The sequence below is a fragment of the Tyto alba genome, unplaced genomic scaffold, assembly GCF_018691265.1.
Source record: "Tyto alba isolate M040663 unplaced genomic scaffold, T.alba_DEE_v4.0 Super-Scaffold_46, whole genome shotgun sequence".
In the NCBI taxonomy this organism is placed as follows: domain Eukaryota; kingdom Metazoa; phylum Chordata; class Aves; order Strigiformes; family Tytonidae; genus Tyto; species Tyto alba.
Genome location: NW_024881322.1, coordinates 15,467,941 through 15,481,581, shown reverse-complemented (window position 1 = coordinate 15,481,581; position 13,641 = coordinate 15,467,941). Strand labels below are relative to the sequence as shown.

General features: G+C 43.1%; 1 protein-coding gene across 5 annotated transcripts in view; it reads right to left on the bottom strand.

Moving 5' to 3' along the window:
- HECW1 (HECT, C2 and WW domain containing E3 ubiquitin protein ligase 1) overlaps nt 1–13,641 on the bottom strand; it is a 267,781-nt gene that overhangs the window by 5,544 nt on the left and 248,596 nt on the right. For all 5 annotated transcript variants that reach the window (XR_006166814.1, XM_042806277.1, XM_042806276.1 and 2 more), the window contains 3 exons: nt 10,485–10,631; nt 9,035–9,149; nt 7,607–7,805 (listed from right to left, as the gene is read on the bottom strand). Coding sequence is in view for 4 of the 5 variants with exons in the window: in XM_042806277.1 (XP_042662211.1) it covers nt 7,607–7,805; nt 9,035–9,149; nt 10,485–10,631 (461 nt within the window). In the remaining variant the exon portion in view is untranslated. The remainder of the gene's footprint in view (nt 1–7,606; nt 7,806–9,034; nt 9,150–10,484; nt 10,632–13,641) is intronic.

Sequence of the window (13,641 nt, the reverse complement as noted above, 5' to 3'; positions counted from 1 at the left end):
TCACCTGTACATCCAATATGAGCAGCTGGCAAGTTTTGCACCAGTGGACAGGCACAATGTGACAAACTATACTGACAGGATGGGCTCAGCATGTGTTTAGAGTAAGGAAGGGCTGACTCGTAAAAGACCGCTCGGGGATCTGCTAACTGAAGAAGGAAGGTTGCTGAAAATGTTCCTGTAAGTCAGCTGTTGGCCATCTGCTGCAAATCTGGCCTTTAAATGTTATTTATTCATAGTAGCCAAGGCAAAAGCGAAATATTTTGTGCCAGTGTGATGACCCTCTCTTCCCCCAGTTCTATCATTGTATTTACCCCCGGCTGGCAGCACCCTCAGAAGAAGCCGTGGAATGGGTTCCACGCCTGCCTCCACCTTGTTGCAGCTTTTCTGGCAGCAGCAATTAGACCCCGATGAGGACTGCATTTCACCCTGTGAGGTGCTGTACTAATGCGGAGCAAAGAAACAGTCCCTGCCCCAGCAGTTCATCCATTTCAACGGGCGGAAAAACTGTAGAGCTCATTCAACAAATAGGAGGGGCACGTTTTCAATAAAATTGTTTAATTTTTTTTCAGTCAGCTTGGAGTTGATGCTAGAAGTATTTCTGTTTCCTCTTGCTCCCTCTGATAAATATGAATTGACAAAACCCTACAAAAGGGAAATGCAGCCTCAATGGCTAACAATGTCTAAGCTCTGTTCCCTAGTATTTTTAGACACCATGAAGTTGTTTTACTTTTAGCTTTTCTATCTCATACTTTGATTCAATGTCATTTCTTCAAAACTGAAGCAGAAGAGCTATCTTGGAGAACCTATTTGAAACTCTGCTCGTCATCTCTCAGGCCACCCACAAAGCAAGAAGAATGATACTGGTAGATGGGCTGGCCTGAGACTTGCAGATTCAGAGGCAGAGTTTTATCGAGCACCAACGGTGAATCATTCAAAGCAATCAGGCAACTGAAATAGCCAGGGGCACGTAATCTTCACTGCATCACAGAATTTCAATTAGGAGAGCTTTTACCATCCTTTTTCCTGCTCTGAACGAAGATTTGTTGGCTGGTTACTCTCAGAGTATACAATAAACACAGAATTTGCGGAAATGAGCTGAGAACACGTGAGTTAGTGAAAAAGGAACGTTAATAGAGCCATTAGTGAATATGTCTCTTGAAATGGAACCCAGCAGCTCGTGTGTATTACCCACGAGTAGCCCTGCACTGTTTATTGTTTATCTCAGCAATCTTTGGCAGCGTAAGTTGTTTCTACAATCCATTGCCAATATGTATCAACCACTGAGAGTTAATTAACTGCAGGATTCTCCTAGCCCCTTCAGAACATGTTTATGACAGGCAAGGCAGCACCATTCCGCCAGGGCCGGTCTCAAGGAGCTCAGCTGCCTGGCTCCAGAAGGCAGCATAGTCCCGGGGGCTCAGGGGTGGATCCTGCTAACGTAACTGTGCTGGACCTAAAGTAGTGGTACTGAGCCGTGGCACATTGAGACCACAGCACCTCAGACACTGCTGTCATGCATCCTTCTGTGTGCCACACACATATCCACAGCCTCTGACTCTGGTGTTTACTTTCTTGCAGACATTCATCTTGATTGATCGTTATCCATCTCATTTCATACTGGTTATGAAACCACCTTGAAATGCTGTTGACATTTAGTCATCCTTGACCTAGTCAAACTCAGAAAAAAAGATGAATTCCTTTTCTTATTAAGAGGTTTACAGAAGTTGCCGCTTCTGTAGAAGGTCTCAAGGAATTTAAACTATTACAAAGAAAGGAAGAAAAAGTTAACATGTCTAGGAACACTGAAGCATTTTGCCAAGCAACATTCCTGTGTTCTCCTGTTCAGCAGCTTTATAGCAAAAAAATCCTTTTACTCCAAAAAAAAAAATTCATCAAATCAAAAATGAAAACTAATTTTCAGGAGTACTATGCAAGTTAGGTTTGCACTTTTACCTACCTCAAGTGCAAAACACAATATATCGCTAAGGGCAAAACCTGAGTTCAGATTCTGGTCTGTGAAACTAATGTGGATCTACTGCAACTCCGAAGATGCCAGTGAAGCCCACTCAACCTCACAACAAGATAATTACATGCAAAATTGTCTGGTATACATTCAGCAATGGGCATAATTGTTTCTTTGATGCAACGGCCAGACATGGTGTCTACTCGTGTAACTGAACGACATATTCTGCCTCACACGAAATAAGAGAGGGTTGACTGGCACTCCTCATTCCGTGCTGCCTCTCTCCCCAGTATTGCTGTGCATAGCACCCTTGCCTCCTGCAGCTGAAAGCTGAAACCTTTATTTTCCAAATCAGACTAGAGACAAATTGCTCAGTCTCTAGTCTATTCTATCATATGCAGTGTGATACTGCAGTACACAGGGCGATTAAGAGACAAGGATATTTTCCATAACATCCACTGTTGCCTGACTCTGTGCCTTGTCCTCCAAAGGGGTAAATTCCTCCTGAACAGTTTTGACCTCCTCCTGCCGATCCCAGTGAGAGTGACTACAGTAAGCATCATCCAGGGGACACTTTCTGCCCATATTGGGGTGAAAACTTTCTATCAGCAGTGCAAGAAACAGTCATAGCAATGAGAAAAATCTTTTTTTCCCTTTTAAGCCTCCTACCACATAAGCCTGCTGACATTTGAGAGGGTGGTTCAGGGAGTGAGAGGTCTGGAATAAGAATTAGATTGGTAAGAGATTTTACGGAAAGGATTCTGGCTTCTCTGGAAGAAAATGCACGATAAAGTCATATAAACCAACTCTGACCCTCATGTGCCCTCCATCCTCCAGTAAGTAAAGCAGTAAAGGGACCACTTAAAATTTCCTTCTTCCTGGCAGTCTGTCTTTACTGCTCAGAGTAGTTTTGGTGGGTCTGAACCTTTAATCTAGCTCACTGTTCACTGTGCTGTGCTGTTTCTTTTCTTTTAAGAATTCTCTCTAAAAACGATGAGTATAAGCTGTTGAGATTTTTGCATTCTTCTTTTGTCACTTCCTTTGATCCCCATAACGCTGAGAGTCCAAAGGCAGTAAGTGTGCACAGAACCCCCTCCTATCTTATTTATAGCTTGAACCTATCAACTAAAATAAGATTTGCATTCTGACATAACCATGCTTGTCAGGCAGAAACTGGGCATTTCCCCTTTTCACCTTGCTTTCTTTAGATAAACCCACAAACCCCGCTTTGATCAACCCCAGGACCCACAGGTATCGACTTTTGTTCCTGCTGTCTGTAAGAAGGAACGCTTATATGCTGACTGGGAAGCACTGCTTAATAGACAAATGTTGATTTGTAGAAGGTATTTCTGTTCTGTGTGAGAAAAAAAGGAAAGAGAAGAGGGATGAGAGATAAGGAAAGATGAAAGATGGTAAAGCACACATACTCAGTCCACTGGGAAAGAAGGCAATGATGAGGAAAAAGTTCTTTGTAGTTGCACACAATCTTTTTTTAATTGCTATGTGGGATTCTGGGGTGATTAAATACTTGATGCGCTAATAGGAAGGGACAGAATTCTCTTAGAGAAGATCAGATATTTATTAGCACTGGTAATCTTTATCACACATAACCCACTGACAGTTTGGCGGTAATCACTAATATTACTCTGCTGAATGAAAACCTCTTTTGATGAAAGGGTAGCTGCAGCTCAGCACTGCTGGGAAAAGTGACCTCATTGCTTCCAATGTGATTATTTGAATCGCTGGGATACATGCTGAGATCCTTCCTTAATTGATACTCAAACAGAAATAACCTTGGAGCTGAGAGGAGCTTTGGCCAGGTGAGGAGCGAGACCAGAAGATGGGGCAGTGGCCTTTGTAGGCACTGAACACTTTTTGCAGCTGAGGATTTAAGAAGAGGTGGCTGTTGCCTCCTACGGCTGTAGTATAAAACACTGCTAGTTCTTCATGCAGGTTTGGTTTTGGCCAGGAGTTCTGCTCCCACAGTATCAGATGAAGCTACGTTATTCCAGCTAGAAAGCCAGTGTCTGCTCATTAATGTTTGGTGGGGAAGGAAGAATAACTTCTTGCAGAACTACTGCTAAACTGGTTCCGTGTTAAATATCTGCATGACCCAGGAAAGGTGAAGAGAGGCTTCCTGCTTCAGAAGAGGTTATAGCTGGAAGAATTCTCCATCTATCCCCACTCAGGCAACTAGTTCTGAGAAGTAAAATATGCAACTCCTTTATTTTGGGAGAAAGCTTTGCATATTAGATAGGGAGAGTAAAACTCAACCTTGATGAACAAGTGGTTGAACCTGTTATTTCATATGACAAGCTACACCAGTTTGGAAGAAACCATGCTGCAGGTTTACACCGACAGATGTGTAAATCTGGCAGTCTCTTTGGAACCTGCTTTAGGGTCACTGTCTAGAGATCTGGGATCAGAGCAGCATCTCTGAGCTGTATAGTACTTTGATTTTCTAATGTGTGTGGTCTCAAAGGAAATACAGATAGGAATAATGTGTCTGGTACACATGCATACTCCAGAAATGAACCACTGATGTAATCTAACTCTTATTTGTCTTAGATGAACATATCACACCGCCATGACCCTGTTCACGTAGGGGAACTGGTACTGATCAACAAGTCCAACAATTTAGAATGAAGTTACCGGATTCCTGACCTTCCTGAAAAAGTCTTGCTTACCCTCAGTGCTTTCAAGAAGCACTTTAGGCGTTAGGTTTTAGTGGTTACTCTTCGAGAAGTGTTGCGTTTTAGAAATTTACACTATGCCTCTTTTCTGGGAGTACCATGTTGCTGTCTCAAGTGCAAAAGCGTGGCTGGTTTAGGTGTTATCATATCTCTGCTCATTACAGGCAAATGGCAGTTGCATGCTCCATTGCCAAAGTGTAAGGACAAGACGTAAGGGAGAGTCGCCTAACTCCTTCAGCCATCTGGAGCAGGAGTGAGAGAATGCAGGAGGAGTCCCGGAGTCTCCTGAGGGAGCTAAAAGTTATCTCGATACTTGTAAAGCAGCTGAAAACCCAAAGGCCAGTCTAACCTATCCCCAGTGACCCATCATCTACCTGGATGTCAGGAAAGCCAAATGCATCAGCTTTATGCAAGCTTCCATAACAGCTGTCACAGCATCGCATTTATTGGGTCAGGGCCTAAGAAATAAGGCCAGTAATTAAGAGGTGCAATCCATACCTAAGCACATAAGTGACTAAACCCGCTGATTGCTAAGATATGGGAAGGCTGGGTTTTTTTCCTAGGACTTGGAAAATGTGCAGCAAGGGTAACTCACTGTGAAATTGTAGGAATTGTTAGAAGGAGAAGGGAATTTGTTGTGGTTTATTTTAAACAGCTAAAGTTAGTTACACTCGCATTATATCACAGGGGCCAAAAGGCCTACAGGATATGACATATGACTTTTTTTTAGCCTCTAAGTCTAAGTAAATACGTAAGTAAATCTAAATAAACACAAGCAATCCATAATCAGGCATTTAAAAGAAGTTTAAAAAACCATTTATTTAGTTGCTTAACTAAGGATTTAGGGAGCCTCCAGGTTTAGCCTGTGCGTTTTATGTATTTCTTAACACTGTGTATACTTGGCAGCACCCCATAATTTTATAAAAATGCAGGTAATAATTCACAGCGATCAAGCTGTGTTTATTCCCCATGAGCAAGTGTTGTTTCTCTTTCCCCTGGCTAAACTGAACGCAGAGCTCTAAGACTTCTAAAAGGTGCTAACAACTTTCACCTGGAAAGAGGCCTCTTTCAGGGAGAGCAACAAGTTCGGCGATCAGCAGACAAGCATAAAGTCATTAATGTGAATATCTTGGGGCTAACTGAATCTAGGTCATAAGTAATGCCTAGGTTCACAACGAAAGTTAAGCAGAGCAGAAAGAGGCCGGTTACCTCTTCAGAACTTGATGGGTTTTCTGAACCAGGGTGTTTTCTGTGCACGCGCCAAGGTCCACGCTCCCCTCTCGCCCCTTTCCATCCCAGAAGGAGTGCAAAGAGAGCCCTGCAAAAATGCTGCACAAGTCCATGACTTCCAATTGCTGCCTGTCTACAGGCAGGAATGCCCTTGGTCAGCTCCGAAACCCTTACAGAGAACCAGACTCCATGTATGCTGCAAAAGGAGGATCTGGCCTACGCAGAGCAAACTGTAGCTCTCAGGCTTTCTTTCCACATTGTTGGCTGAAGCTCAACGGGCATGAGTCATCTCACTGACCTTACGAGTTTTCATCTGTTTTTAAATCTCAGTGCCTACATCTAGCTTCCATGTAGGCTTTAGTTCTCCATATAGTCTCTGTGGAGTCTTTATGGTCGATAGACATCAATCAGAATATACCAGGTGTGATTCAACTGAGCTATTTTAAAAAGCTGTTTTCAGGTGAGATGAACTGTTCCTTAAATACACGTACTTCCCTCTTCCTGGCTTTAGAGGGAGTCTACACAAGAGAGTACCCTGGTCCAGCTCCTGGTCTCCCCACTGCTTGAGCAGGCTTGGACTAAGAGGGTGAGCATATTTGGACTTTCCCTTTCCAGAGGACTCTGGAGGTCTGCTCAGGTTCATGTTTTATAATATGCTTCTGGGTAAACGACATGGATGGCAAGTAACTAGAAAACTGGGCCAGACCCATTGTTAATCCATTGAATATATTCGCAAGGTCTGCAACAAGAGATTTTTGCTCTGTGCCATGAAAGTAGTCTCCTTCGGACTGCAGCTGAAAGAAAATGGTAAGAGGAGGAAGAAAGCATCCTTTGGAGGGCAAATGTCATGTAAAAGGGTCACGTAGCAAAAGTACCTCAGAGATGCTGAGGTGTGGCCCTGTGAAAAATGCCCTGTAATCTCAACGGAGCAGAGCTGCAACTGTAAGGGCAATCAAGAAAAGGTGGCTCACTACAGTGAGGAAGGATGAGTGCTGGTCACGGATAAAGTGCTGGAGCAGAACTCAAAGCTGAATGTGTCACTGGCTGTGCCATGGCTCTCTCGGGTGGCCTTAGGCAAGGCAGAGCACTCCTGTGCCCCGGTCCCTTTGCTCTGGAAAGGAAGATGACCCCTCTCGTGGGAAGCACCGCGAAGTCTCTTGACTCTGTATGACTTTACGGCTCATTTGCTCCTCGCTGGCCGACTGAACTAGATGTAACAAATTGGGTATTATCACCACATGGTCCAAAGTCCCCTCGCTAAGCTTCATGATGAAAAAGTGGAACCATTGGAGCAAATGAAGGGATTACACTCAGGTCTCTGGCCAACACTGAGATCCTGGCTTTCATGGCTCTGTAAACTCACAAGTATTTTTACTAGTATTTTGGAAGTAAAGGGAACAGAATCAGCTGACAGGCTTCTGCTGGTCTGGATCTGTTCCAGAATAAAAAAAAAGAGAACTAGGTTTAGACCTATGGAAATCTTTACCTTAACCATTTCCCAGGATTCAAAATAGTTTAAATTGAGGCTGCAAATCAAAAAAGCAACAAAAGAAAACGCTTTTCTCTGAACGTAGTTACAGAACAAACCGGCAATTGTTCCTCTGCTGTTTTAAGATGTCCTTACTGTATTCGTTATCCTTCAGTGGCAGAGAGATGCAACAAAGCACCAGGCTGACCCTTCTCACAGCACTCCTGGTTTTGTACCCAAGTTAGGACGTACCTTGGAAGGGAGGTTATTTTCCCCCATTTCTCTATACAGAAGCGCCGGAGCCCATTGCTGCCTCGAAGAGCTGCAAAGCCCTCGTAGGGCACGCTTGATGTTCCAGTGACAAATTGCAACAACCGGAGTCTCTGCTCATTGTTAAATCTCTCCACTGCCGCCCAGAACCACCGTATTACTATGTGCCCATCATGGTAACCTAAACCAAGAAGCAAGAGAGAGAAATTAAAAGCACCCCCTCCACGCGGGGAGTGTAACATCAAAGTACGTTCCCCGTAACGTGGGGCAGAAGATCTCCTACTGAAAAGATCCTGACCTAACGATGTATCTTGTTCTTGATGAGCATTAGGCCCCAGCCCCCACCTTGTCCTGGCTGTGGATACTATAATAGTACTAAATCACCTGAAACCCTGAAACTCAAATACAAATTTGAGGTACATTGGCCTCTCACAAATCCCTTGGCAAGAACTGGGGTTACCTGCATGAGATATAAAAAAAACAATTGCGACATGCCACACAGTGAGAGACCTAACGACTTAACAATTTCTGGTTCCCAAATAAATTCTCTTTTGGATTGCAACAGTGTTCAACATATGGAGAAGAGTTTGCTGCCGCAAGCCCTTCCCTGGCAAACTTCCCACCCGAGGGGCTCTGTGCCTTGGTTTGTGCTAGTGAAAGCCAGCATTAAACCCAGGCTGAATCTGTTTTAAAACCTAAACAGAAAAAAGTAGGAGGAGAATAACTTTGGGGAGCAGCTGTGCTTGTGGTAAGCTGTGTATTTCAAGGTAACACAAAGGCTGGGCAGTGAGCAGCAAAGACTTGAACCTTGTATTTTGGGGAAGGATATGTGAACCTCGGGGACTTTCCTTTCGTAGTGCAGGACTGGTGGATTTCACATTTATCTATCACCCAAGGCAGCCTGGATAAACCATGCTCAGTGTTTAAAGCAAAACCAGGCCAAGCACTAGAGCAGAAGGGAAAAAAAAATATCTAACTTGACAGTTTAGGATGTTGTTGAAGTGTAACTGGGATCCGTGAAATTCAGCTCTTGAATTCAGCTCCTTGCTGAAGCCAAGAGGAACTTGAGATACTCCTTCAAATGAGGCCAGGAGTTCACTCACAGTCATCTAGGTAAATAACTTCTAGATCTAATACTGCACATCCTTTTCAGTCCTGAACAGGCAAAACTCCTGTTAAGTCAGTAGGAATTGAGGGGGTAAAATCTGGATAGAAGTAGCAGAAACAATTTCAGTATTATTACATCTGTTGATCCAAACCAGAGATCTTACTTATTTTATTTCATGAGTTGTTCTTCCCAAAAACTTCCTGAACAAAATAGGACATTCCCTTCAGGGAAGACAAAAGGAAAATTAGCCTTTTTAGACTGAAACCAGTCACGATATTAGTAAGCATCAGCAGGCAGTTTACCTCCACGATATTCTGTGTTGTTACGCCAGTCATTGAGATCTATTTCTGCAGTGCCAGCTATAACCAGCTCCAGTTCTCTGGCATCAAAAACAGAGACAAGCCTGGAGTCTACAACCTGAAACAAAAAGCACTTGTAAGCACAGTTTCAGACTGGAAATAAAGCAGATACAATGTCTCGGAAGCCTATGGCTCTGATGGTCAGCTCTTTATTCTGACAGCTAACTTCCACTCCTCTGCTGATAAATCTGTGCTCTTCTTCAGGGTGTCTGCTGATGGTTTGAGCTGCAAACGTGAGATTTGACCAGAATGAAACAATACAAGTGGCAGGACATAATCTGTGCAGAACATTCTTCATTGTTACATTTATTCTGACGAGTGATTTTGATAGGCAAAGACTGGATTTGTAATATAGACCATTTATTTTATATTGGTTTTGCATTGGAATTTGAGTACAGTTGTGTAGGTGTGCCCTCAGGTCCTCACCCACCGAAGATGCAGCTGAGGTTCACTCTCTTCATTACATGAAACCAAAAGCTTTCATGCCCTGAAGTATTATTCACAGGCGGAAAAATCTAGTGAATCATTTACACACTTTAGTAAACTGTACGGAGTCACTAGCCAACCCCTTTCTACAGGAAAGGGCTGACCAGTTCTGTTCAGCTACAAAGCCACCCTCTCTGGCTTCTGCCCCAGTGACTGTCAGTGCATGACTGCTTGGAGCCATCAGTTATCAATATCATTCTGTGTGTCCTTCATCTGCTGTTTCATTTTTCACGGCTGCCATTCTTTCAGTTTATTTTCCTCGGCGAGACAGCCCTCAACTTCTACTTACATTATACAGCTGCCAGGGCAAGATAAATGTTCGCATGTCATTAGTGAGGGGCAAGAATAGGTGACTACGTGGGTTGGTCAGCAAAGTCACAGATTTTCATCCAGTCTTTGGCAGTCCTTATAGCAGCTCTTCCAAAAGGATGTTCTCAGATCCAGGTCTTCAGTAAAGATAAATTAGGAAAATCCAGGGACAACAGTGGAGCAGCATCCACGAATACCAGCAAGATAATAGCTGACTGCATCCTAGGACCAATTTTATTGGAATGCGTCCTTAAAGATACAGAGTGTCACACCAGCTCCTCACTGAAGTGCACAAATCTTCACCATCTTCTGCATCACAGTAGGGTAAAAGAAAATTTGCAAATGCCTATTTTTCTTACTATGTGAATGGAAAACAGTATCTTTCTTAACTCTTGATCGTTATGCTTTATCATATTCAGAACACACATTTCTTTCCTTTCTCCCTTAACGCTAAACATGCCGTATCCAAGCACCCCCATTCCTCACCCTGTGTCTGTTTAGGTATTTCCTAGGGTACCAGTGAAGCACAGTTTAACCGTGGGGTCGGCTCATTCAGACGAGGAACAGAAGACTGTAGGAGCATCGTTTTGTTACTTACTTCGTAGAAGCCACGGACCAGGGCCTCTGTTTGCTGAACCACTCCTCGTTCCACTCGCCACTTAACCATTCTCTCGATGTACTCTTTTTTATTCTTTTCTGTCACTGCTGTATTCGCCCCTCCAGATTTCAACTCTCTCTCTGTCACCTACAGAACGAAGATAAACAGTGGTGTAGCAATGTATGGATCACACTGTGTTTCAAACTGAAGCTGTAATTTGAAAATGTAAGTGAAAAATAGAACAGCCACATTCCTGGTTCTGGCCTCCTGGCCTTTTGCCCGTTTGCAGGAGAAACAAAAAGGATAATGAGGGACACCCCCTCAGCCTCAGCCCTAGCTCTATCCTAGCTGAACCTGGACTGACCTTCAGGTTACTCCAAATTGTACCAGCAAAGATTGATTTGGAGAGCACTGCCCGTAGGCCATATACAATGTGCTACTCTGGCCCATGTTTTTATCCTTCTCCTCTCCTTTCCCCCCACAAGAGCTGCGGAAAAGGGTGACAACCACACCAGCTTCCTACTTGCTGTAGATTATCCAAGCAACAGCATGGGAAACAACAGGATGGAGAGGCAATTATAGTATGGCAATCGCTGGCTGTTTCACCCAGTGGAAGGGCTATCTACTTGTCTCTTAGGCAACAAGTGTTAGCATTCCCCAAGTGCTAACAGAAGTGTTTACTCAGAAATGCCAACAGCTGAAGAAATGATCACAAAACGAATACTGCCAATACACTACCCAAACAAGATCCGTCCAGCACCCTGCCCAGATGACCAATATAGTCACTGCAGGATTCAGAGTTTTATATCAGCCACCCAAACCTGAGAAGTGTTTGTACTGTAAATAATGTTTGTTTGTTTGTTTGTTCTAAAAAAAAACAACCAAGAGCTACAGCATTTAATTGCATTTTAATGGTTCATTTAGTTGGCTTGTGTTACTAAAGCTTAAGATTGAGAAGTGATTTAAGGAATCAGTCTAGGTTCTACCCAGCAAGCACATACTCCCTCTCATATGTGACAGATAATAATATTTATCTTGCAATTATTTTCACATTCAATTTAGTGGATTTAAAAGAAAGACTGTTTTGCTCTCCTCTTCAGTTTTCTGCTGCTACAACAATGATGTCGAGGACAGACAGTAAATGAACTGCATGAATACACATTCATTTTTTGTAATATTTCCATATTATTTATATTATTATCTATTTATTAGCTCAACAGACAGCCCACAGCATATATAGAATTTAGGTCACTTTGCTTGAGGGACCTGTTGTAACATTATGAATTGTGGAACCACTGAATGAGTCATCTAATCTGTAGCTTTGGTGAGAAACAGCGAGAACAAGTAAGGTCGGATGTTCTGAGTTAGGAATTCTTAGCTGGTTCAGGTTAAATTCCCAAATGTAAATCACTGCATCACCATTATACAAGCAACGCTGCATCATCCAGAGCGTAAGCCTCTGGCCCAGCTGCCACGCTCTGTTCTTCAAGGCTGTGCAGCATGGATACATCTATCAAAACCAAAGCCTAAATGTTGTCTAGCTTTAAGCATGTCCGTAAGTCCAGATGTTCTAATTCTCCTGCAAGACTTCCCACAAACACTTAGGCATGCTGGTGATTTCTTCAGCTTCTCACGATCCATACAATTTCAGATACAACTAGTTATCTAGAATCGGAGGCCCGCAATCAGTAACAATGTGTCCCTATTTTTTTCTTTCTTGTTTGGAGAGGCACTCACCACAGCTGTGAGCTAGAATTCTGAATCATTATTTTAGAGTAGCAAGGAGACATTTTGATCAACCTAGCCCACTCTTTTTACCGGACTGGAGCAATTGCCAGGGCTCAGAGGCAGGCTGTATCCACATAGAAAGCTCAGAGACAATCCTGGAAGAACACTTTCTACTGGGTAAAATCATGAGACAGTACTTAGGGCCACAAGCAACTGGCATCTGCTTCTGTCTTCTAAGTGAAACTCTCAAACTGGCATCCAGGCTCCAGCAGTAAAAATGTGCAATGCGTGGTTTGACACCGTATCTCTGCTATTACAGTAGTGCTCCAGGCTCCCGTATGTAAGAAGGCTAGAACTCCTCAGTAGTAAATTCTAATTAAAAAGGTACCAAGAAAGAGAATTTGGCCCACAAGGCTTAAAAGCTAAATACATGTCAGAGGTGAGACAAGAAAGAAAAAATTAAAGTAGTAGTGACTGGTCCATAATAAAGTCATTGTGGAAGCAGGACAAAAGGGCTGTAACCATCCACCACACAGCCTCTCAAAGAGCCACTATTTCTTGTTTCCCTTACCCAACCCTTGAAATCCAGCTTCCCAAATATTATCAGTGCTCCCACTGTGATCCACACTTGCACGTGTATCCAGCACAGCAATGCTTAGGTGGCATTTGAGTGGTCAGATACTCTTGGCATGCAAGAATTTCCCACTGGGATCCATCTATGAGCATAAAACATGACTGTGATTTCTTTGTTATTTTGCTGTCAGCACTTAGCAAATTTCAGAAGGGGGGGAAAATCTCACTTTCACTCTGGACTCTTGGATTCTGACAGTTGTAATTCACAGCGAGAACCATCTACCAAGGTTAATGTCTAGTACATATGAAATAAAGTACTAGACAACACGTTAAACAGCATCAAAATCTTTCTTTCAGTGTTCTTTTGCTTTCATATCACAGTATCTACAACAGATTGTGATTTTTTCTATTCCCTTCGGAGCCCTCTCTTATCTTCCACAACAGACAATCTGGGGAGAGCATAACAAGTAATTAGCATGCCAAACGTTGCCTTCAGCTGCATCAGGGTAATTCGGGCTGAAATTCTTATTCGGCTTTGGAGTATTCCAATGTAAATACAAACTTGTCTCACCTGTCTTTGTGAATATGTCTGTATGTTTCTGTCTGTGTATTAGTCTTATATAGCCAAACTTTCGAGGGAAACCACTGTACTGTCAATTGAATGCCATGCAAGCTCTTTGTTCGAAGCCCATGAAAAACCCCTGCATTTCAGTCTGCGGAAAAACAGTGCTATTGTTCCTACCGAGGCTTCTTACTTCATTGCTTCCTCCCCATCCTTATTATTTCATCCACCCCTGACTCTGCTCATCCTTCATGACCTTGTACTACAAGCAGAATAAATTCAGTTTTGAAAATA